The 23,201-nt window shown below is 45.7% G+C and overlaps 10 protein-coding genes across 10 annotated transcripts; 3 read left to right on the forward strand and 7 right to left on the reverse strand.

Annotated features, from left to right (window-relative positions):
• Positions 1–68: 68 nt before the first annotated feature.
• BRETT_002771 (uncharacterized protein) lies at positions 69–1,130 on the reverse strand (the record flags this gene model as incomplete). Its single annotated transcript, XM_041281291.1, has 1 exon — positions 69–1,130. The coding sequence occupies one exon, from the start codon at positions 1,128–1,130 to the stop codon at positions 69–71; it is 1,062 nt and encodes a 353-aa protein (XP_041139082.1).
• A 402-nt stretch (positions 1,131–1,532) lies between these two features.
• BRETT_002772 (uncharacterized protein) lies at positions 1,533–2,321 on the forward strand (the record flags this gene model as incomplete). Its single annotated transcript, XM_041281292.1, has 1 exon — positions 1,533–2,321. The coding sequence occupies one exon, from the start codon at positions 1,533–1,535 to the stop codon at positions 2,319–2,321; it is 789 nt and encodes a 262-aa protein (XP_041139083.1).
• Positions 2,322–2,580: 259 nt separating this feature from the next.
• On the reverse strand, positions 2,581–4,143 carry BRETT_002773 (uncharacterized protein; the record flags this gene model as incomplete). Its single annotated transcript, XM_041281293.1, has 1 exon — positions 2,581–4,143. One exon carries the CDS (start codon positions 4,141–4,143, stop codon positions 2,581–2,583), a length of 1,563 nt encoding a protein of 520 aa, XP_041139084.1.
• A 955-nt stretch (positions 4,144–5,098) lies between these two features.
• Positions 5,099–5,959, reverse strand: BRETT_002774 (uncharacterized protein; the record flags this gene model as incomplete). The annotated part of the gene is made up of 1 exon (XM_041281294.1): positions 5,099–5,959. The coding sequence occupies one exon, from the start codon at positions 5,957–5,959 to the stop codon at positions 5,099–5,101; it is 861 nt and encodes a 286-aa protein (XP_041139085.1).
• Positions 5,960–6,851: 892 nt separating this feature from the next.
• On the forward strand, positions 6,852–7,163 carry BRETT_002775 (uncharacterized protein; the record flags this gene model as incomplete). The annotated part of the gene is made up of 1 exon (XM_041281295.1): positions 6,852–7,163. One exon carries the CDS (start codon positions 6,852–6,854, stop codon positions 7,161–7,163), a length of 312 nt encoding a protein of 103 aa, XP_041139086.1.
• A 1,538-nt stretch (positions 7,164–8,701) lies between these two features.
• BRETT_002776 (uncharacterized protein) lies at positions 8,702–13,057 on the reverse strand (the record flags this gene model as incomplete). The annotated part of the gene is made up of 1 exon (XM_041281296.1): positions 8,702–13,057. One exon carries the CDS (start codon positions 13,055–13,057, stop codon positions 8,702–8,704), a length of 4,356 nt encoding a protein of 1,451 aa, XP_041139087.1.
• A 1,503-nt stretch (positions 13,058–14,560) lies between these two features.
• Positions 14,561–16,165, reverse strand: ERG5 (RNA polymerase C-22 sterol desaturase; the record flags this gene model as incomplete). Its single annotated transcript, XM_041281297.1, has 1 exon — positions 14,561–16,165. One exon carries the CDS (start codon positions 16,163–16,165, stop codon positions 14,561–14,563), a length of 1,605 nt encoding a protein of 534 aa, XP_041139088.1.
• A 1,397-nt stretch (positions 16,166–17,562) lies between these two features.
• On the reverse strand, positions 17,563–19,720 carry BRETT_002778 (uncharacterized protein; the record flags this gene model as incomplete). The annotated part of the gene is made up of 3 exons (XM_041281298.1): positions 17,563–18,790; positions 18,813–19,098; positions 19,594–19,720. 3 exons carry the CDS (start codon positions 19,718–19,720, stop codon positions 17,563–17,565), a joined length of 1,641 nt encoding a protein of 546 aa, XP_041139089.1.
• A 1,131-nt stretch (positions 19,721–20,851) lies between these two features.
• Positions 20,852–21,238, reverse strand: BRETT_002779 (uncharacterized protein; the record flags this gene model as incomplete). The annotated part of the gene is made up of 1 exon (XM_041281299.1): positions 20,852–21,238. The coding sequence occupies one exon, from the start codon at positions 21,236–21,238 to the stop codon at positions 20,852–20,854; it is 387 nt and encodes a 128-aa protein (XP_041139090.1).
• A 1,132-nt stretch (positions 21,239–22,370) lies between these two features.
• On the forward strand, positions 22,371–23,201 carry BRETT_002780 (uncharacterized protein; the record flags this gene model as incomplete). The annotated part of the gene is made up of 1 exon (XM_041281300.1): positions 22,371–23,201. One exon carries the CDS (start codon positions 22,371–22,373, stop codon positions 23,199–23,201), a length of 831 nt encoding a protein of 276 aa, XP_041139091.1.

Genomic DNA, 23,201 nt, shown 5'->3' on the forward strand with positions numbered 1-23,201 from the left:
TTTTTTTTTTTTTTTTTTTCACTTCTCGTTTTTCTCTCATCTTCCCCAGAACACAGCCCTGGGCTTTCTCAATATCGATCGTATCTTCTATCTGAGTGATAACCACCTCTACTTTCACTATTACCGCCATTAAACCGATCATCCCTCTGCCTATAATTGTTTTGCCTATTTCCCTGGTAGCCACGACTACTCGAGCCCCTGTACCCACCTCTACCACGAGAATTGTACCCGCCATACTGCGGATGCCTAGGCCGATCGTCGGGTCGATTATAATTGTCGACGCGTCGATCACGTCGATACTGCGATCCAGAGGCTGGTCTTCTGCCTTGATATGAGTGTTGTTGGTGGTTGAACTGTTGTCTTTCGGTGTTTGCAGGATGATATTCTTTCCCCCGATCATTAATGTTTTCACCTTTGGAGGATTTCGCACTTTTTGTATCATCAGAAGCAAGAATGTTTAGCAAAAGCTGCTGACTATCGTCCTCCATTGCATTGAAGTGGTTCTCTTTGGCCTTTTCATACAACAATCTTTCCACCTTATTGCCATGGCGCTCAGTCTTTGACCCGTTCTTAAATGCATAGTTAACGTTTGCCGGTCGGTTAAGAATCATCTTGCCATTCATCTCCTCAATTGCCTTATCAGCCGTCTCAAAGCTATCAAACACGATAAACGCATAACATGTATCCCTTTCATCCGTCCGTATAAGCTGGGGAACCTGTGCGATCTTTCCAAAATTCTTAAATGTTCGAACCAAGAGTTTAACATCAACAAGCGTGTCCAAATTGCCAATGTACACAACTGGACCTATATCGTCCTTTATGAGTTGTGCATTCGAACCTGGGCCATTCCCTTTCATTGCTCTCTGTGTTATTGCCTGTTTCACCCTCAAACTCCGGTCATATAGTTGAATACCACTTGCCATATGCATCGAATAAACTGCATCTTTGAGTGTGTAAAATCTCACAAAGCCATAACCCTGATGTCTCTGTAGGATCCTATCTTTGGGAATATACACACTTCGCAGAGGCGCAAACTGTAGGAAAAGCTCATATAGAAGACCCTCATCGACTTTTTCGTCGAGATTTCCCACATAAAGACACGGATCCCCACTTTCTATGACACTTGACATAGTGCAACAAGTTTAAAAAGGATGAAAAACAGTTGATGTGGGGTGATATGAATAATTCGTATATCTATATGTTCTAACGTATATGCTCCTATTATACCCTTATATTATACAATCCTGTATGTATTGGTACTTCTCTAGTATTATGTTTGGTATAAATTTGGATAGAACGGTTGCAAGATAGGGAAGAAAGAAACGAAGTAAAATGAAATTAAATGAAGCTGAAAATAAAGTAAAAAAATTATAGACACCAATTAGGCTGCCTGTTTACCTGAAGCGCGATCTCAGATATCGTACATATTAAATGTTACATTACAGATTTAATTTACCAATTTACGGTGATAGCGTGTAAGTGTGCATACATTTGTATAGACATTGCTTTAATGCAAGTATTCAGGTTTGATAATGTCTGATAATGAATCGGATCAGTCGGTAGACAGTGCTTATATAGACACTCTCAAATCACAAATCGCAGAAAAGAAAGAATTACTACAAGTAGCAAAAGAACTACTTCAGAAGACTTCGAATAAAAAGCAGGAAAATGACCCCAGAGATGAAATATTGTCGTTAATTGAGGTTCTCAAGAGGCTTCCGTACAACCCTGCGAGAAATGATGTTGTTGATGTTTCGTTGGCCAAGGCACAACTTACGAGTGAGAATGAAAGTTTAGACAGATTGATAAAGCAACTCAAGGATGCAAATTCGAACGATCTAGAAGGACAGGAGGATATTCATAGGAAGCTTTTGGTGCTTTATGATAGGTTGGATAAGTTTCTTGACAAAGATCTGAGCGAAAAGGAGAGAAAAAGAACGGAGTTGCTAGAGTTAAGGCAAGATGATAAAACCATGGATGACTACGTGGAGGAGAAGTATACAACTCTTGAAGAGCACATTCAGAATCTTCGAACCCGGTCACTCAAATTGACGGAATTTACGAGAATCTTGGTGGACGAATACATATTAAAAAACGAGCTACCAGTTTTTGAGTCGGATGAACAACTCCAGCATAAGAAGCGGAAGTTTCTCCAGCTTCTTGAATTACTACTTAACAACAAGCTCATGTCTCCTGAAAATGGACGTGAAAAAACTGTTTTGGTTGCAAGTAAGGATGATCCGTTGATTAGATACTTGCTTGTGAACAATATTGCTACTGTGGATCGGCTGGATAGTAATCGAATAAGGTTGATGATGTGATAATGTAATAGTATGGAAATGCGATAATAAACATAATATAGAAATGTGATGGTATAAATGTGATAATAGGGAAATGTAATGATAATGAAATAATAATGAAAATGCTATAGCATTAACGCGAATGGCAACAGATTCAAGCTTTATTAAGATAATGTCCCTTGAACCTTTCAGGTAGCCAGTAATCCAACTACAATTTCCTTACGAGCATATTTTGGTAATGTTGAAATGTGTAAAAGAATATAAAAAGCGGCAGCTACTACTACTTCATGAGATAAAACCTCCGTATGATCGACGCACAGCCGTATATGTATCCGATTTCAGCCTGTGAGATTGGCCTGCTATTTGTGTTAAAGCAGGAAACAATATAGCCACCGTGTCTAATATACAAATCGACCGAACTGGACCTGGTGGTCGATTTTTTGCTTCTGGTGACAATCTTGACAGGAGTCCTAAAGAATGGCATACTGAGACCAGATCTAAAAGTAACTCTAGACTCGGGTGAGCGGTATATGACGCCATGTTCTGTTTTCAGCACCTCAATGTGGAAGGGTTGCAACTTTTCAGAGTCAATCCCTTGAACTTGGCCCTGGATACCCATAATTTTGAACCTGAACGACTCCCGCCCGCAGTTTTCGATCTCTGATTTGTGCCTGAAGTGATCTAACAGCATTTCACGGTCTTTTGGTGCACTGGCTCTACCTATTCTGGCAGGTCTACTTGCCTCAATCTGCACTATGTACACACAGCTAAAGTTTAAGCGGTCCACAAGCAGCCGTGAGAGGAAGTTTGAGGCCACACGCATGTTTTTACACACACGTAGCTGCTTCCACACACTCATGTCGATTATGTCATCATAAGGCTTGTAGTACCGGCTGAAAATAAGTTGTGTGTTGTTTAGATACGAGTTCCCAGAACCATCTTGCTCAAAAATGATTGCACTGTTAGTACTGGAAGCAGTTGCTCGACCAAACTGCTCGAGGAAAGTTTGGACTTTACATTCTGAAGATTTTGAACTTGAGTTCGCATTTGAGCTTTGATTTGAGCTTTGATTTGCTTTTGAACCTGAGTTTGTGTCCGAATTTGAACTTGAAGTCTCCTTTGAATCACCATCTGCGTTAGATTTCAACTCGGAATTCCGGCCTGTGCTCTTTTCCTTCTTCGACTCGTCTTGGCTCTCCATATATCCCATAATCTCTGCTGCAATCTTTTGCAAAACCATAATTGTCCTTTTGTCAATCCCATCTCTCGGAAAAGCGTCGAAGATTGCCAAAACTCCAATTGCTTGTCCATTAGGCGCCAGTAATGGTACTCCAGCATAATACTTAATAAATGGTGCTGCCTTTACTAATGGGTTGCCTGCTGTTCTCCAGTCTTTCGTGGCATCTAATAGAACAAAAAAGTCCCTGGATAATATTGCATGGGCATCTAATGAAAGCTGCCGGACACATTTTGAGTACCTTAAGCCAATCTGATGCTTGACATTCTGGTATCTTGCGTTTACAATACTCACAGAAGCCCCACATGTTCCAAACAGCCCAGTCATCTTTCGCAAAAGGCTGTCAAAGCGATTTTTGTTTTCCCACTGTGCCAGCTCAGAGTATTTAGTCACTTCTCTCAACCTTCTGCTTTCCATATACGCTTCTGGAGCTTTGAGAAACACTGTTCCTTGCAAACAGTCTGGGCGAGGCACTTTGCTCAAATTTGCCTTTCCCATGCCGTACTCCTCAAAAAACATCTCCTTTGTGAGGGGCACGGGAGCAATGCTGTGTTCATTCATTGCAATAATTGGCATATTGTTGCCGTTAGTGTCTCTTACTGGCATGCTTCTTGTGTTTTGCGATCTGTGGATGGAACTGGGAACAGATTGTACAATTCCATGCATTGCAAAGAGGCAGTGCGGGAGGGGTGAAATATACGAAATTGTGGTAGTTGTCGACCTTTTGCTTATTTTGTTATCTGGCAAAAAGTCTAGATGGTGGTGGATTCCAAAGAAATAATGTGCATCCAAATGTACGAAGTGTGTCTAAATTTTATTTTTTTTTTTAATGAAAAAAAGGATTTTCCTTCTTTGGGAAATCCATGACATTTTTTGCAGTAATTCATCTGGCGCTTAATGTTGTCAATATGTGGAACCCTTTTTGGATGTATTACTTTGTTTTGTTCAATAATCGGATACTCTTGTGTTAAAGGTTACTTTCCATATTCGTTCTATCTGGTTTAGGGATTCGAGTTTGTGATTTATTTGAAAGTGGGAGAGAAGTATTTTTCAACTCGGTGCATTTCAATTAGTGGCTAACCTGGAATTCCACCTTTTCAAAAATCTTCTTAGCTGACATATTTGGACACTGTGAGCATCCTGAATGCAGAATAACGCTATGTCACTACATTTACAAATCTCAGAAATGATGTATAAGTGATATTCATGTAGTGTATAGCAAATCGTACTGCTAACAAATGGAGAATGTCTTAGGGATTTCTCTACAATTTTTCCTTGATTTCTTACCGGCTCCTTTATGCTTTTATGTGAAGCATTGCAACAGTGCACTCTTACCATTATAAGCTGTAATCCATACCCACAAAATTGCCACCACACATGCGCAAGTAAGAACTTATAAGAAATACAGTTCGTCACAACCGCGAACACCCGTACACCAGAAAAACACACAGCACTAAAGAGTACAATCAATACAGGCAGCATATCAAAAAAGAGAGTTCCACATAATCGAATTCGCATCAACCAGTCGTCACCATCTTTATTATATCTATACAGTATGCAATTACTTGCTCTCATCCATTTTATCATCATCCTTCTCATCTTTTCCGCTCTTATCGTCTTTTTCATCCACAGTAGCCAACTTCTCCTTACCTGAAGCCTTCTCTGCACCACTTGAAGCCTGCTGCTGCCTTGCCCGTTCCTCCTCGAGCGACAACCTGATTGCCAAGGCCAACTCCGGGTCCATATTTGGATCATCAAGACCGAAATCGTCGGCTGCACCGCCTGAAGAGGCACCTCCGGGTCCGTTTTGGGAAGATTCCGAGGCATTTCCGGCGGCAGACGAGTCCTGATCACGCAAGATAGGCGATCTCTCGACCTGGTCGTACAAGAGATAAGGGCCGGGAGGAACTGTGACGAGATGAGATGAGCTATTCACGTTTGCAATGCTCACAAACCTCTCCAATTTGGCAGTATTGAGTTGTTCCTCACCGAAATTGATGAAATCAACGGCCACACTGGCATTCTTCAACTTCCTGGCCAGAGCATCGAGTGCAGAATCGTCTGCTGTGATTGGAGAGCCCACAAACACAACAACACGCTGCCTTTGATTTTTGTTCTGTCTGTTTTTTAGAGCCAAACATGCCACCTCAATCCCATTTATAAGGTTTGCCTGGCCGTCGATCTTCGCCTCGTGGACCCCGCTGAGCAACTCGCCGTAGTCCGTGGTCAAGTTGCTCACCACTCTTGTCGATTCGCCCGCCATTGTAAGCAAACCAACCATACTTTCGGGATTGGCCTGTGTTTTCCTTCGGAATATGAGCTCAACAGTATCCAATTGTGCCTGGTACCGCGATGTGAGGTAGTCCCCATTGCGCATGTACTCTGAGTTGTCGATAACGATTATTGTAGCTTCAAGCACCATGTTGTTGTTCAAATCTTGCTTTTTGATGAATTTCTGCGATTCGGGGTCTATTAACACTACTTGCTTGTACCCGAGATAAAAATAAATGCCGTACACACCTGCCTATGCTAAATTGAGACTTCAGATGCAAATTGATGTCCGGAAAAAACCTCTTTTGGCGGAAAGTATCGTTGATGTGTCAGATACTAAGTGTCAGACCAGGGCGAAATATCTTAGTCCTGTGTCTCGAGGTGTCTCTCCTCTTTTTTTTTTTTTCTTCTCCTTTTCTTAAGCGGTGTAAGGATGGAAGATGTGATAGGAGCCATGCTGTATCTTTCAACATATGCTTTGGTCATACTGGCATCTATCAAGTTGAAATAATGTAAGCCGGCTGGAAAATGGTATATGGAAATTTGTAAGAATTTGTGTTTTATGCTGGGTGGTGCATTTGATGACCATCCTTTTAAGTTTCTACCTTTGATCTTCTACTTTTGATTTTCAACTTACGATTTTGTACTTTCTACTTCCTATTTCCACTTTTACACCCCATAAATGCCACACATGATATTGTATAATACAGCGCCACATCGACCCGACAGTTAAAAATTCAAACGTCAATCACATTTCAATATCTGGCCTTGATTACATACATTTTCTAATTACGCTTACTTAAATATTCCAGCGTACTTCCCGATTCGAGGCTGTGCAGTACGGTGCGATCGCGTTTTTCTTGAAATTCTTAAACGGGATAGTGTGGAGCATAAACAGTCATTTAGCGAGTACTATGAATGCAAAAAGGAAGACAAACTGGTTGATAAGTGCAGTCAAAGCTATTAGGCGAGTAGAAATTTCTTTCTGGCTGTATTTATGACTTGAAACGTGGAATTTTCAGCTTTCATCATTTCAGATCAGTATGATGCCCAAGAAAGCTGCCGAAAAGAAGCAATTGACGAAAGAACAGAAGAAGAGAATAATCGAGAAGTTTAGAGCAGAGATGAAGAAGCGAGAGGTGATACTTGAGGAAGAGGGGCAGAAGCAGATCATGGAAATAAAACGGGAGTTGGATGGCCGGTTGAAATACACACTAAGGAAGTTTTGGGATTTCAAGGTAGGAGATGTCTTAAACTACGAAAGAGAGATGAGGAGAGAGGGGGGAGAGGAGGGTGTACGGATGGAGAAAGTTGTTGAGGATCTGGAGAGTGGAAAAGGGCGAGATGAGTATTGAAAGCGGAATGCTTGCAGATTAATGAGTTACCTGAATTTCTGTTTAGAAGTTAGTGATCTAGGGCTGCTTGGAGTAATGCCTAAATGTAGAGCTGGTGGTTTCAGGAAGAGAAAGAGGAAGTTAATGATTGCACCTGTTGCAATACTTGATGGTTCACTTAAGTCGCATAGGCAATAATTGATGAAAATTCGATGTGGTGAGCATCCGGTATGCTAAATTATATTATGGAAAGAGGAGAGGCGGAGTGCTTTCAACTATTTTGAAAGAGACACGTTCCTGGGAAGGAAATCTTCCAGATAGCAAGGCGGAAAATAGATTAGAGTACATGCATTGGACTAATCAAAACTAAACATAGATGACACATATATTATTTCTGTGTCTGGGGTTTAGCACGGAATAGCTTTAAAACTAAAGTTGTGGAGTTATTGACACAAACTCTCTAGGTGTTCAGTACTGATGAATTTAAAGCAGACTGTGCAATTTGCAGCATCCCTTAGGAGGGTACACAAATTCAAAACTTATGCATGCAAGTGCATTGGTTCAGTAGAGTATTAGTTAACTGTATATATGCATTAAACTAAACAGATTCCATCAGTGTGAATGCAGACTAGACATAAAATACTTTAGATTGGAGGCATTGCTTTACTTCATTGTAGCATCTACCAAATTATCAAAGCCAGAAAGTGCAAATACATAAGCAAGAGCCTGGACTTCAACCAAGATGAGAAGTAACGTTCATTCTAAGATAAACCAACATTACAACTATCGCAAGTACACAGCCAAGTTTTGAAGACAGATCTTTTGTGTGGTACTCTCCTGGTGATTAATAGCTAAACTCTTTATTGCAAATACACAACCAAAGCATTCAAGAACATCTAGCACGTACATTAAACTAGTTATTGCAAATAGAGATCAGCCAAAACGGCTGGATTCAGGGGAATCTTCTAGTTGGCATTCTTCATGCACATTAAACTACTTATAACTAAATACTCATTACAAATCTTCTAGCTAGCACTCTTCATGTGAATCAAGCTATTCATAAACAGAGCATTCAAGATCATCATCTAGCATTCTTCTCGTACATTAAGCTACCTGTAACTAACATAATCATTATAAATCTTCTAGCTTGCGCTCTTCATGTAAATCAAACTAACAATCGCAAATACACAACATCTGGATTCAGAATGAGTCCTCTAGCCAGCACTCTCCATGCACATTAAACTACTTATAACTAAGTAATCACTATAAATCTTCCAATTAGTATTCTTCTCATACACTAAACTACTTATAACTGTGATCACCAAAAATCTAGCCGGCACTCTTCATGCACATTGAAGTAGTCAACTAATTGCAAACACAACCAGAGAATTATCACTATCAGCCTAGTACATCGGCATTCAAGATGATCTTTAGCTAGTATACTCTCTGACTACTTACAGCCAAACTACTCATTGCATAACCAAGGATCAAGTCCTCTAGCATTCCCTGTACAAACTACATATATCAAAACTAACTGCATAACCAAAGAATCATCACCATCATCCAAGTACATCGGCATTCAAGTCATCCCAGAAGTGCCTACCCTCAAGTGTGGCCTTGATAACCCCCACGCGCACAACGAAGTCGCCGAAATGCTCGCCCGGCTTCCGCTCGGCAGCCCAGCGGCGGAAGAGCGGCACCAAAATGGCAAGTGCCTGCTTCCCGTCGACATTCGTGCGGTACAACTTGTTGACACGGTCGCCCACGTAGCTACCACCCAAAAGCAGGTTGTAGAACCCGTAGGACTTGCCCACTAGAGCCACCTCGGCGAGCCAGGGCCTTGCACAGCCGTTCGGACACCCTGTCATTCGCAAAACGATCGAGTCTGACCGCAAGCCCAGCTTGTCAAGTTCGTCCTCAAGCTTCGTGAGGAACTGCGGCAAGTACCTCTCGGCCTCGGCCATGGCCAAGCCGCACGTCGGGAAGGCCACGCAGGACTGGGAGGCCATCCGGAGCCCCGAGAGTGTGCCCTGGCCGGAAAGTGCGTGGGCGCGGAGGATCGCGTCGATCGACGCCTTGTGCGCGTCGGTGATGTCCGCCACGATCACGTGCTGGTTGCCCGTGAGCCGGAACACGCCCACCCCGTGGTCGATCATGTACTGCGCGACGAGCCGCATGCCCGTCTTGTGCGGCTGCTCGCGGGTATCGGCGACGCGGCCGTTCTCGATGTAACACGTGAAGTGGTTGAACCCGGCCTCATCCTTACACCAGCCGAAGTGGTCGCGGTTCGACTTGAGCTCGAACGGCCGGGCCGGCTGCAGTTTGAACCCGACGGCCTGCTCCAACTGCCGCTGGAACTCCTCCACGCCCATCGTGTCGATCGTGTACTTCAATCTCGCGTGCTTTCTGTTGTTTCTGTCACCGTTGTCCCTTTGGATGATCACGATGTTTTCGCACACCTCCGGCGCCTGGTCGTACTCGATGAAGCCCAGGAGTGTGCCTGCACGAGGGTACGTCTTGGTGTTGTTGTGCGTGACACCCATACCGCCTCCGACTAGCAAGTTGAAGCCCACAATCTTGTCATCTTCCACAATCGACACCAAACCGATGTCGTTCGCGTACACGTCGACGTCGTTGAACGGTGGGACGGTGATGGCGACCTTGATCTTCCGTGGCAAGTAGGCTGGGCCGTACATGGGCTCGACAGGGTCGTTGCCGTAGGGCGATCCGGGAGCGCCTCTCTCCTGGCGCTGCTGGCGCATGCGCTCCGCATCCTCGGCCGCACCCCCTTGCGGGGCAACCGCATGCCCGCCCACCTGGTACTTAGCCGGCCGCCGCGGGCCACCCTCTTCGCCCCGTGCAACGGGGCCGAGCTCCGTGAGGAAGAGCTCGTGGTACGCGAGCGTGTGGGGCATGAGCCGCGCAGAGATGATCCGCGCCATGTGCGCCATCTGCTCGTGGACCCGCCGCATCGTCGGCGCTGCGCTGCAGATCGTGTTCCTGTTCACGTCTCCGCATGCGCCCAACGTATCCATGGCAACCGCATTGATGTCGCGCACTGCCGCCACGATGTCCTTCTTGACGATCCCGTGCAACTGGTACGTTCCCCTGGTCGTGATCTTGAACGTGTGGTTGCCCTTTGTATCGGAAAGCTTGTCTATCTGGAGCCATTGCTGTGGAGTCGACACGTTGCCGGGCAAGCGCACCCGCACCATGAACGCATATGCCGGTTCCAGCCCCTCGGCGCGCCGCGCATCGCGCAAGTCCCGGTCGTCCTGCATGTAGACTCCGTGGAACTTCGTGAGCTGCTGGTCTGATGCGCTGATTGCGCCCGTCGTCTCGTCCTCAAAACCTTCCTGGATAGTGCCGCGGAGGTAGTTCGAGTTTAACTTCATCTGCTCGTTGGTCAATGGTGCCGGCTCATCGCCGGAATTCTCGACGCTGACGCCCAGCGCACGCCAAACTTCGGGTTCCCACTTCGCGTACCCTGCGCTGAACCCGTCCTCGTCCTGGTCGTCTCCAATGCCGCACCCACATAGCGCATGCGCGCCGAGCGCCTTCAACCGCGCATCCAGCTGGCGCCCGGGCCGTGCAAAGTACCCAGAATCCTCTGGCCGCGGCCAGTACTTCGAATCTCCAAGCGCAAACACTGCCGTGCGCAACCGCGAAAGGTCCACTGCGCTGCCCCGGAGCGCCTCCCAGAACTGCTTGCCGCCGTTTGGGAATTCACCCTGACCTGAAGTCGACGTGATCGCGACGAACGTTTCCAAATCTGGAAGTTCCGACGCAACATCGATCCCGTCCAACTCCACCAGCCGCACTTTGAAGCCCTTGCGCCCTGCGCGGAACGCGAACTTCTTCGCCAACCCGGCCGCATTGCCGTTGTCTGACGCATATCCAACCGTTAGTGGCTCTCCTGCCATACCTTCGACGAGCGCCGCGTACGCAAGCCTGCGCTTATCGGCAGCGCACTTACCCACCGCCGTATTGTAACTGCGCAGGTTGTACTCGAGCTTGGCGCTCTTTGCCGCAAGCGCCGTCAACCGGTTCTGCTGCTTGAGGAACTCCTGAAGCTCTCGTCTGATGAAACTAGAGTCCAGTTTGAACCGGCCCGCATCCTCTTTGGCCGTCGGATTGAACCTGTACAGCGGCCAGTAGCCCGTGTCGACTGCACGCCGGGTCGCGCGCAACGACTCCACTGCGCCGGCGCCTGCGCGCGGCATGTACGCCACCACAACCGCAGGGCCTGCGCTGAATGCGCTGGCCTCCTCCAGCGCAGCAAGCGTCTGCGTGTACGACGAGTACACAGCCACGGATGCAACGTAAGAATTGCCGTAATTTAGCGCAAACAACCCCAAATCCTTCTTTCCCTGCCTGCGCGACACCGAATCATCGCTGTCAATGATCAACAACTTGAGATTCTTGTTGCCAGTTTTGAGCGCACCGTGAAATGCGGCCAATCCGTCATCATGGCTCCAGCTGTCGGAGCCGACGATCCAGGTGGCGCTGGCACCGGCGCTAAGAACGCTGCGCCGCGTTAACAACTCGGCGGCTGCCTGCGCTGCGCTGCTACCGGTGTTGCCGGCGGCGTTCTCCAATGCGGCCACAAGCGCACCCGCATCAACTGCAGGCCTAGCAGTCTTACTGCCTGTGCCGGCGCCTGCGCTACGCGCCCAGACAACCCATTGCGCAAGCCGCTCGTTCAACTCGCCCTGGAATCTGGCAAGCTTGCTCTCGATGAGATCTGCTAGTGCCTGGCGCTGCGCCTCCGCCCGCAAAAACTCGCCGAGCGCATACTCCGGCGACTTGCCGCTGCCGTACTCGTTCAAAATTGAGGCCTTGGTGGCCTTGGCGGCCTCATGCAAAAGAATGCTCAAATATACATTATCTGGAGGCTCTGCCGCTGCAGTGCGTGACGCTGGCGCAGATGCGCTGCGGCCGAACGTCAAATTCTGCACTGGGGCATCCAATGCAGCATTCTGCGCCATGTGCGCTAAGATCGTGCCTGCATTGTTTGCGCTGGCGCCCACAATCTGCGAGCACACGACATGCGTGCCGGCCTTGGAGACTTCCGGAAGCAAGTCAAGAACGTCAAGAAGAAGGGGCGAAAACTGGAGCTGGAGCGCAGTCTGCTGCGCAACCTGGAGCGCCGAGACGCTGGTCTGCGCGAGCGCCTTGCGCACCTCTTCGAGCGGGAAAGGCCGGTACACTTTAATCTGTGCTAAAACCGTGGAAGATGCGCTGAGCTGTGGCTCAAACACGGTGCCATCTCCCAAGAGAAGAAGAGCCTGCTGGAAGCTGCGCATGCGCAGCCAGCCGTGGCTCGGATAAGTCTTGATAAACTCATACTGGGTTCCCGCAAGCTTCTTGAGCTGCGCAAGCGCGTCGCGCAGGCCTGCACCTGCGCTGGCGGCTTCGGCGCCCTCGAGCCAGGCGCCAATGTCCTGGCTGGTGTAAGGAAGTTGTTCGGGCGCATCTTCTTGCGGCTTGTAGAAATGGATCACGGATTTGGCATCTTTGTCCTTTGTGAGCAACAAAACAGACAACAAGAAGAAATCATACGACTCCTTGGCGCTGTCGGTGGAAACAAACTCGTATGCGCCGAGATCCTTGGCGGCGGTAACTGCGCGGAAGTCAGCGCCGTCGATGCGCACATTGAGCAAGAGGCGGTCGCCGCGCGCAATGCGGTCGCTGATAAGCGCAAGGTTGCGCGTGAAGTCGGCGGAGCCAAGATTCAAAATCGTCGTGAACGACGCGTCGGCTGGCGCGACGGCGAAGTGCAAAGCATCATTGCTGGTTAGTGCCTGAATACTTGGATGCCCTTTTAAGGCGGCCTCAGGAGCATCGATTGCGAAAACACTGCTGCCCGAGGCAGTGGTGGTTGCCGCAGCAAGCTCGATAAACGAGGAGTTCATTGCAGCTTGGATGTGAGAAATGTATTAAGTGTGAAAACTAGTGGAATCAACAAGACCAAATTGACTAATGAGTGGACCTGGATATTGAGCAGAACTGTTGGTAGCAAGTATGTGAGAACTGGGTGTGCTCTTCTGCCTATGACTAGAGCTGAAGTGTGAAGTGCTACAGTTTGGTATTATGAAGAATTACAGAGAAGTTAGTGGTGAAGAAGAGGATGGATTGGTGGATGGCCGATAATATTTATTGGATCGGAGCTGGAGGTGAAAATTTGAGCGAAAAAAATGTCAACTGTGGTTTGAATAATGGATCTTTGGATTGACTCGGAGCACCGATTGGCAGTATCAGCCACATCGGCGATGGAAGTGCAGATTTCGCGCTGACTTAATGCCAGGCTTTGATTGGTGAGATGGGGGGTATTGGAATAAAGCCGGACGGGGTCCCCGCGAAGAGTCCGCGGAAATTTCGGGGTTGCCAGAAGGAAGGGGAATTGTGGAGGATCACGTGACTGTGTACAACGAGGAAGCACGGGAAAAAGCAGAAACGGGGAAGGGGGTAGCAATGATGATTATGGGATGCAGAGAAGGATTTGGGAGGTGAAATAATGAAGGTAGGGGTGGAGAGAGAGGACATAGGAAATAGGTGATAGTGGATAGTGGATAGTGAATAGTGAATAGTGAATTGGAAATAGAAAATAGAAAATAGCAAGTAGGTAATAGGGAGTAAAAAATAGAAAATAGGAAACAGGAAATAGAAAATAGTGAATAGGGAGTAGGAAATAGGGAGTAGGAAATAGGGAGTAGGAAATAGAGAAAAGAATAGGTAATAGGAGACAGGAAATAGTGAATAGAAAAAAATACAGAGAAACACTAAACTAGTAGAAGTATACTGATAATTATAAATGGTGAAGTGAGAAGAAGAGGAAAATAGAAGCAAGTAACCGTGAACATGGTTAACGAGCAATAGTAAATACATGTAGGATACCAAAAATAGGCAAGTATGTAGGATACTAAAGATATGCTACGAACATGGAGTAAAAGAAACAGTGAACACGAAATTAGTAAAATACGAAGAAAGAACGTCTACGCAGATTTCAACAAAATATATATTGAAATATCCACACATCATCAAGACTCCGCATGGAAGATAAATAGAATTCAAGCTTTGCAAAGATCGACGGAGTACCAAGCATGAGTAGATGCATGGGCACGTTAAATAAATTCACATGAAGATTGAGTTAAGTCAGAATAAACTCAAGTTCAAGCACGCAAGCAAACCTGAACAAGCTAAACCGAAACTCAAACTGAAATAAAAAAGTTAAATATAAGCTCAAACCTGAACAAACAAGCTAAACGTGAACTGAAGCCTGAACAAGCTAAAAGTAAACTCAATCCTAAGACCCTCTTCACAACAAACTAAACAGATCTAAGCGATAACCAACAAGCTCAATTTGATAAATAGTAAACGGAAACCAACATAAACACACAAAGCACACCCCCTCACACCTAATCAAGGCGCGATGGATCCGGCCGCTTGGTGAACTTCAGATAAAGATCATCCTGAGGGAAAATAGTGGCGAAAACCTTGATCTTCTCGCTCTTTGGCGTGACCTTGTGCTGGAAGTCAGTGGCCAACACAGCCTTGCCGATGAAGCCCGTGAAAGATGTCACAACGTAAGTTCTGCCCAAGCAGACGTGAGTTCCGGCACCAAACACCAACCAGTTCTTTTTGGCAAGATCCGCTTTTCCACCTTTGACCCAGCGCTCGGGCTTGAACTCCTCCGGGTCATCGTAGACCTCCGGGTCGTGCAAGGCCGGGTACAAGGTGGGAATGACCATCGAACCCTTCGGTGCCGTGTACTGGTCACTGATTGGATAACTCTTCTTTGCCATATATGGCACCATCAACACCGGAGGCCGCAAACGGAGCGCCTCACGCACGCACATATTGGTGTAGGTCATCTTGTCGATAAGGTCCAAGGAAAGCGGTTTCGATGCGTCGCCGTCGCGGACCCGAAGCTGCTCCTCCCTGATTTTGTGCATAACGTCCGGCCGATCGGCGATAAACTGGTACAACCAGCAGCACAAGGACGACGAGGCATCCTGCGAGGCAAACAAGAATGTGAACACGGCCTCGGATATCTCCTTGTTGGAGAAAAGCTTGATTTTACGGCCACTTGTGCCGTTTTGCGACTCCAACATGCTCAAAACCCAGTTGTCCATCACGCAGTTTGGCTTGCCACCACCAGCCATGCGGTCCTTGGCCATCTGAGCGCATCCAGCAAACACATTCATCGTCTCGTCGGCAATCTTGCGGCCGTACCAAGTTTTGGTGTATGGAAGTATGATAGGGAAGTTGACTAACTCCAAGGCGGCAGTCACGCGGTAGTAGTTCACAGCCACCTCCTGGATCTGGTCCTCGGTGATGTAGTCGCCGCAGAAGGTCTTCAAAGAGATTGCGCACATGTACTCGCGGAATTTTAGGAAGTACTGCACGTATCCACCTTTACTCATATCCACAAACTCCTGAATGTACCTGTCCATGACCTTCTCCTCCTCCGGGATGTACACCTCCAAGGCCTTCTTCGAGAACAAGGGGTTGAGCCCCTTCCGGTAGTCCGTGTGGGCCTTTCCATCGAGGAAAACCCAGTTTGTAGGCCTCAAAATCTTTCTGGCCACGTCAACAACACACGGATGCACAAAAGATGGCGACTGCAACACTTTGCGCGCGAGGTCACGTGTCGACGCGATCACCACGAACTTGTGGAAGATCGAGACACACGAAAGTGGGCCTGACTTCCACTTGTCCATGTACTCTTCGAATTTTGGATTCATACTTTGGAAAAACGGTCCTGCAAAGGGAAGAAACTTGAACCTCGGCCCGGCAATCGACCCCTTCCTAATCTGGTACATCACCTGGTCGTACGTGATTGCCAAGATCAGCAACGTGAAGAAGATCTGCCATCCTGTTACCTGGCTCCATATCTGCTCGATGCTCGTTAGTGCACCTTTGAAATCTGCCTGCTTTATACTTTCCACAAACTGCGACAACATGATGTTGGCACTCTGTGTTACATTCTGGGCGAGTTCGCCCGTTTTAATTGCGTTCATTTCCGCGCCTTGGGCTTTTGAGGTTGGCAATAGGGAAAAAAATGAAAGTTAGTTAAAAGAGAAAGGTGGACCCTTAAAGGGTGCTAAATTTGTAGGGCCAAAAAAAAACGGGAGGAGACGGAAACACAGAGAAAATCAAATCTGGCAGGTGACTAAACGAGCAGACAAACTGGTACGAGCTGCATGAATGCGGGATAGAGGAGGGAGGAAAAATTAAATAAAGGTAAAAAAGATGAGAAAAAATTGGAGGTAGAAAAGGGAGAAAAAATGATGATGAGAGGGAGAGAGGTAGAATAAAGGTAGAAAATGTGTAGAATGAGAAAAAAGGTTATAAAGGTAAAAAAAAAAAAAAAAGGGAAAAAGTAGAAAAAAGATAGAATAATTGTAGAAGAAATGTAGAATAAAGGTAAAATAAAATTAAATGATAGCCAGGAAAAATTAAATGCTATGAGAAGCTAAAAAATTTGATGAAAGCCTAGGAAAAATTAATGAGGGGCTGAAAGCTAAAAAATGTTAAAAAAATTTATGTCTTCTAAACGACAAATTCCGAAAGGCGCTAAGGAAAAATCACCAAAATGCTTCTGAGAACAATGCTCGGTTGGCAGATGAGATTTTTTCCGTCACTTTTTCGGTCTGTTTGTCCGTGGTTCCGCGAGGTGCCGAACGAGGAGTCTTAGTAATATTAATAATACGCGGCTAAGCATGCTTAATAGAGCATAGATAATTAAATGGATATATAGAGGCTTAACTCTGGATGTGCATCCGGGATATATAGGGGTAGATGGGGCATAAAGCAGAAGGGTAAGATGGATAAGAATAGGTGGATAAATGGATAAATGGATAAGAATAGGTGGATAAATGGATAAGAATAAGTGGATAAGTGGATAAGAATAGGTGGATAAGAATAAGTGGATAAGAATAAATGGACAGGATGGATAAGAATAAGTGGACAAGATTTGATGGAATGGATGTAAGCAGATACTAGTAGTAGGCATAGGTACTAATGTTGTAGTGAGGCAACTATTAAGGAGAGAAGCCACAATAAAGCATTCAAGCAATTAGGAAAGTATTGAGTATTGAAGTGTTGCATCTTCCTGTAATCAGGCATTCTTTGCTCAAATCAGCATCCTTCTTGCATCTAGCTTTATTTCCCCTAGCTGAGTTCCTCGTGCTGGCTTCTTAGCATCCTCTATTAACGCAGTCTTTTCTTAGCCTGACTTCAACACCTTTCTTAACTCTTTCCATCATTGGCTACTTAGTCACTCTCACTCCTTCCTTTATTATATCAGCTTTCTGATTCTTTCTTAACTCAGTCCTTTCAGTCCTTTCACTGTTTTCCTCGCTTCCTTCATGAGCTGCTCCCTTAACTGGTTTATGTATTAGCTTTCATCCCACCATCACGCAACACTCATCTTCTCACCATCAAGACTCGTCCGGCACCAAACAAGACCCACCAGGACAGTGACCACGTACTCAAGCATATAAGTGTACGATTTCTCGTGCACGATGCTTAGCAGCTTGTCACTCAGGTAGTTGGCAATGGCAGTACGCCGGAGAACAAACTCAAAGATGAAGACTGCAGAGAGAAGAGCGAGGGTTGCAGCCAGGCGGATTGCAACGGTTTTGTCGCGGACATGGAGGCAGGTGTGGATGCCGTAAGCGGAAAAAACAGCAAAGGCAGCAACGATTTCGCCGAAGACGAGGTTCGAAAGCAGGTCCGCGCGGCCACCGACGATGGAGAAGATGTCTGATGATTCTAAGTCGTACACGACGAGCTGGAGGCACAAGAGGGCGCAGAAAAGCCTGACTGCGAGCAGTGCACGGCGGAATGTGGGCATATCGGCCTGGCGGGCGGCCCGGGGCACTCCCAGCGGCATATACCGGGTCGAGGGTGCGTGCATGTCGAAATAGACGCCGGCCGTGAGCAAAATGAGGTTGTACGCGAGCCAGACGGTGACCAGGGTGTTGCAAACGAGCGAAACGAGACGCAAAAGCGACCGCGTGAAGCCAAACGAGTAGCCGTGGCGGTTCATGTACGAAAACTTGACAACTGCCGCCAGGAAGAGCACAGCTCGGGCTGCCGTGTAAAGAAGAACCTTCTGTTGAACTATATGGCGGCGTCTGGCCACCAGGTACCCGTAGCACAGTGCAAATGCCGCGTAAAGCCACAGCATCCGCCAGCAAAGCCACAAGTACCGCCAATCGCTCACGAGGATGCGGCCAAACGCTTGCCGCCAGTCCACGACGGCCATGAGGTCCTGATCGTGCCCGCTGGCATCCTTAGGGATGCCCTGTGCCCGGAACACCAGGCAGTAGGTGCCGCTTTTGTGCACCTTGTACACGTATGGTGCCTTTTCGGCTCCCGGCACAAGCTGCCGGTGGATTATCGTGCCGCGGTTCGATTTCCGCTCGATCATCTGCTCAATCGGCATGCTACCGGGTCCCTCGGGTCCCTCCGGCTCCCCGTACCGGCAGTATCCCAGATTGGAAGCCGTTTCGTCGCAAACTTTGGCCGCCGGCACAAACGGTAGCTTCAACCGGTTCAAATCCTCACCGGACACCGCCAGAAAATCCACAGACAGCCCCTCGCTCGGCGGGAAATCCACAAATGACACGGCGACCTCGCTCGTCAGCCGCTGGTTGAAACAGCCAGCCGGTGGAATGTGACACATACGCACATGACTGGAACGAATTACCGTTCTGGAGTGCATACAGGTCCGAAATTGCCCCCACGGGGGTCACAGCCGCCGCCAAAAGCACCAGGGCCATCAACGCCGGCCCGCCGCGATGCCGTGCACACGATGCGGGGGTCATATCGAACTCATGGGGCCGGCTGTGTGCTGAAAGTGTGCTTTTTTGCGTTTGCGTTGCTGAAAGCTGGAATTCTCGATCTTTTTTCGATGATTGGTTCCCCTGGACGGGTATAGCGGGTACTACGGGTATAACTGTGCACGCGTGGCTTGTCCAAGCTTGTTTGCAGTCTGCGGTTGCTCGGATCCAGAACTCACAAGTGGGAGTTGCAAATCTGCATTTACTGAAAATCTATGAAAATCTACGAAAATCTACCGCCTGCACGCTTTGTGGCCCCAAGGATTTGCAAATGCGAATTTCATATGGGGAAAATTTGCATCATGGATTGGGTAAAAATGAATGCACGAAAATCCGAGGCCGTTTGACAGCCTGGAAGGAAAATTGGGAATAAGAATAGAATAAGAATAGAATAAGAATAGAATAAGAATAAGAACCCCAAACAGCTACCAGAATTATCTCGACTCCCCAGAGTCACCAAATCCACCAAAAATAACTCGCAATCAATGAAATTATCCCAGCAATCGCGAACTCACTTGAATGCAATTTTGCTTTTCCACCCAAATTTATTTTCTCTCAATGCTTTTTTTCCTCACTCTGCGGAAAAAGTGTCTAGCCACCGCCAATTCTGATAAGCCTCCATTGACCACGTTCAGCACTAAATGGGCAATTTCCCGCTCCATTCACTGGTCCAGGCTCATTTCCCCAATGCTCCTGTTCACTGACATTCTGTGTGTGACCCGCCATTTAATTAATTTGGTCTTACTGCAATGTTCATGCATAAATCAACGCAAAATCTCTTTTCGTCGTTCTTTATTAAATATGTCCTAAGTGGCTACCTAATTGGCTTTTTTTTTTGTTTCATCTTAATTCTCTCTTGCATTCCTCGCCACTACCTCTTCAACCAATCCACATCCTCATTCATGTTTCTTCTTTCAAAGAACATCTCTTTGTGCCAACCAATGTAAATGCTCAGCTTCTCTCTTTATTCCATTTGCCTTGTTTTCTTCTTTCTCCCCAACTCAAGGCCTGTTTTTGTTTCTATTTTAGGATCCGTGCCCAGATCTCCTCTCTGACGTTTCCCGGCTTGCTGTTGGCACTTCAAACAGTCCAGATCTGGCGTGTAAATAATGCAGGCTTGTTGCTGGCTTTGTCCGGCATGCTCGACACCCTCGTCTCCTGAAATTTTTTTCTGCAATTTCCCGCACCTCCTCTATTATTCGGCATGATCGTCGATTTGCTACCTTTTTGTGTTTGCTGTAGCCGCTGACATTATTCCGCGGTTTAATTGGAGCAGCAATTTAATGAATCAATTAAAAACTTTTGGGAGATACGCTAAGGGAAGAATACCTATTCGAATGGGTCTAATTAAGCAATGATTAGCGTTTATGCCGCCGGAATTCAAATCTCCCATCCTGCCTAATACGGAACGCTTCTGACTCGTAGCCTGTTAATGCATGAATTGTATGCCTGATGCGATTTATAGAATTCTTCGTAGCACACGACATGTTGCAAATCATATGGAAATAATCGCAGATCTATTCTAATTGAGTCTCAAATCGAGTCTTTAAACCTTCATCCTAATTATCTACAAATCTCGATCTGCCAATTCCAAGTTACGTAAATTTCCATCCTAATTAACCCTGTCTTAATCTCCGGCCACAAAGCACAATTTCAAATCTATCTCTCACAATTTCAAATCTATCTCTCACAATTTCAAATATCATCTCTCACAATTTCAAATCTTTACTCCAGTCCAACTCTAATCCCAACTACATATCTTAAATCTCTCTCTACAACCCAAATACCTTTCAAACTCCTTTCAAAATAAGTTAATTAACTGGGCTCAGCTATAAAATAAATAGAAGCAAGTTCTGCTTACTGCTTAGCGTAGAAAAGAGCAATGAGTGCCAAAAGAAGAGCAGTAACTGCAAACAAAGGAATTTGCGACTGTTGGGAACCCTTGGAACCTTTCTCATCACTGCTTGAAATACCAGTAGGAAGATCTCCATCCAATTTTCCAATCTTTAGACCACTAAGAATCTCCCTGGCCTCATCAGAGTGACCAATATCATCAAATGCATCTGTGGCATCTGTTCCGGCAACATCATGTAAGACTTCCTCGCCACCTGGGTGCTCGTCAACAAATTTAGTAGCATCGTAAACATCACCGTCAATAATCAGCCACAAATCGCCTTCTTTCTGGTGCTTCAACACCTCTTCTGCCTTGATGAGTCTCTCACCTGATTTGGTAGCTTCTGCCATTTTGATTTCTATTTTATTCCGGTCTATTTAGCGTCTAATATGTGTTTTAATCCAAGCTCAAAGAAGAGACTAGTTTTGGTTAAAGGGTGAGAATTCCCTGTTATCTAATTTTTTTTTCTTCCTTTTTAACTTTTTTTGAGGTCCTTGCAATTTTTGCTTCATGCACAATCTCGCGTTTCGCTCGTATAACCAGCAAAGAATTTTTCAGGTAGTGCGAATTTAGAGATTAATCTTGTTGTTTGAAAAACAGGCGCTACATCAGGAGCATAGAGCATGGCGGATGAAAGGAAATAATGCCATTTGACACTTTTTCTCTTGAAATCCATCTGAAAACTACTTGTATTTGTATGTAGTAGTATCTGCTCGTATTAGTATGTAATAGTATCTGCTCGTATTTGCTTCTGAAAGCTACTTTGTGCATGGATGAATGCTTTCAATAAGAACATACAACATTTGCCTAAACTGGAAGAGATAAGTTGTTCCTGTGAATGAGAAATATACACTCAACTTAACGCCAATTTCTTGAGTATCAGCAATAAGAATAAGCTCGCAATATTCGAATCTATTAAACGCTGAGTATAATGATGATACAAATTATATTTTGATCTGGCGCTAACTCTAACTCACGACTAATACATTTTGTGTCTTCACGAAGTTTACTCACATAAGTCTTATATATTTGAATTTAAATAACGATTATTTGAATTTCATTGCGTAAATTACATATAACAAGGGTAAAATGTTTCGTTGGTCAAATAAATAGCGCTAGTGGAATCAAGAAATGCACATCTCAGCTATAAACCGATAATGGGCAAATAAATAGCATTGTTGAAAACATGCTGAGTGTTATTTTAGCTGTAGATTATCGTAATTCTCAATAAATCAGCTTTTCAAGCACATATGTACATATTTACTTTGGAGAACTTTGTTTAGTAGAATGTACTCAAACGTGTGGCACTGCATCAAGACAATCCCTAGAAGGTGAAAATTAGAAAATAAAAATTATTTCTTCTTTTTTTTTTTTTTGGAAAAAATTTATCGCTCATGTCTAGTAGACCTAAAGTTGGTATATACATGTTGTAGGTCAATAAATTGGACTCAACCATATCTGAGTACATAATAACTTGCAATAATGGCAGCAAAAGGAAGAAGACTTGTTAGAAAAAGCAAAGTAGCCACAAAAGGGACCAAGAAGGCACCCGTGAAGCCAGCTGCTAAAAAAGTGAGCAAAGCTAAAAAAGCTAGCATACAGAAAGATGAAAAACCTGCAAAAGCAGTTGAGGATGAGCTAGATAAAGATAAGATTGAACTCGGAGATGATTCAACTGCTGAAAGTGGCTCAGATGAAGACGATGAGGAGGAAAAAGGCCTCTCGGATATCGAGCAAGAACTCCAGGAGGAAATGGAAAGTAAAAATTCAAAAACTACAACAACAAAGAAAGGAGTTTACAAATTAACAAAGCCTACAGCCAAAGGGAAAAGCGCAAGAAATGGCCAAGAGCAGAAGAAGTTTGGCAAAAGAGGCGTGATATATATTGGCCGTATACCGCATGGATTTTATGAGGATGAGCTTAGGAAGTATTTCAGCCAGTTTGGAGAAATTACAAGACTCAGACTCTCAAGAAACAGAAAGACTGGAAATTCGAAACATTACGGGTTTATTGAATTCTCTGATCCAGAAGTGGCTTCCATTGCAGCCGAGACAATGAATAATTACTTGTTATTTGGCCATATTCTCAAATGTGCGGTTATTCCACCAGAAAAGATCCACGATGAGCTTTTCAACGGTGCCAACACCAAGTTTACGGTTGTGCCATGGAAGGAGTTGAGTGAAAAGAAGAACGATATGCCTAAAACAGCAGAAAAGTGGGCTGAACTAGAAAAGAGGGCAGATGATCACCTAAAGCAGAAGCAGGAGAAGCTTAAGGAAGCTGGCATTGATTTTGATCTTAGCGCTCTATAG

This window comes from Brettanomyces bruxellensis, chromosome 9 (genome assembly GCF_011074885.1).
Source record: "Brettanomyces bruxellensis chromosome 9, complete sequence".
Taxonomy (NCBI): Eukaryota; Fungi; Ascomycota; class Pichiomycetes; order Pichiales; family Pichiaceae; genus Brettanomyces; species Brettanomyces bruxellensis.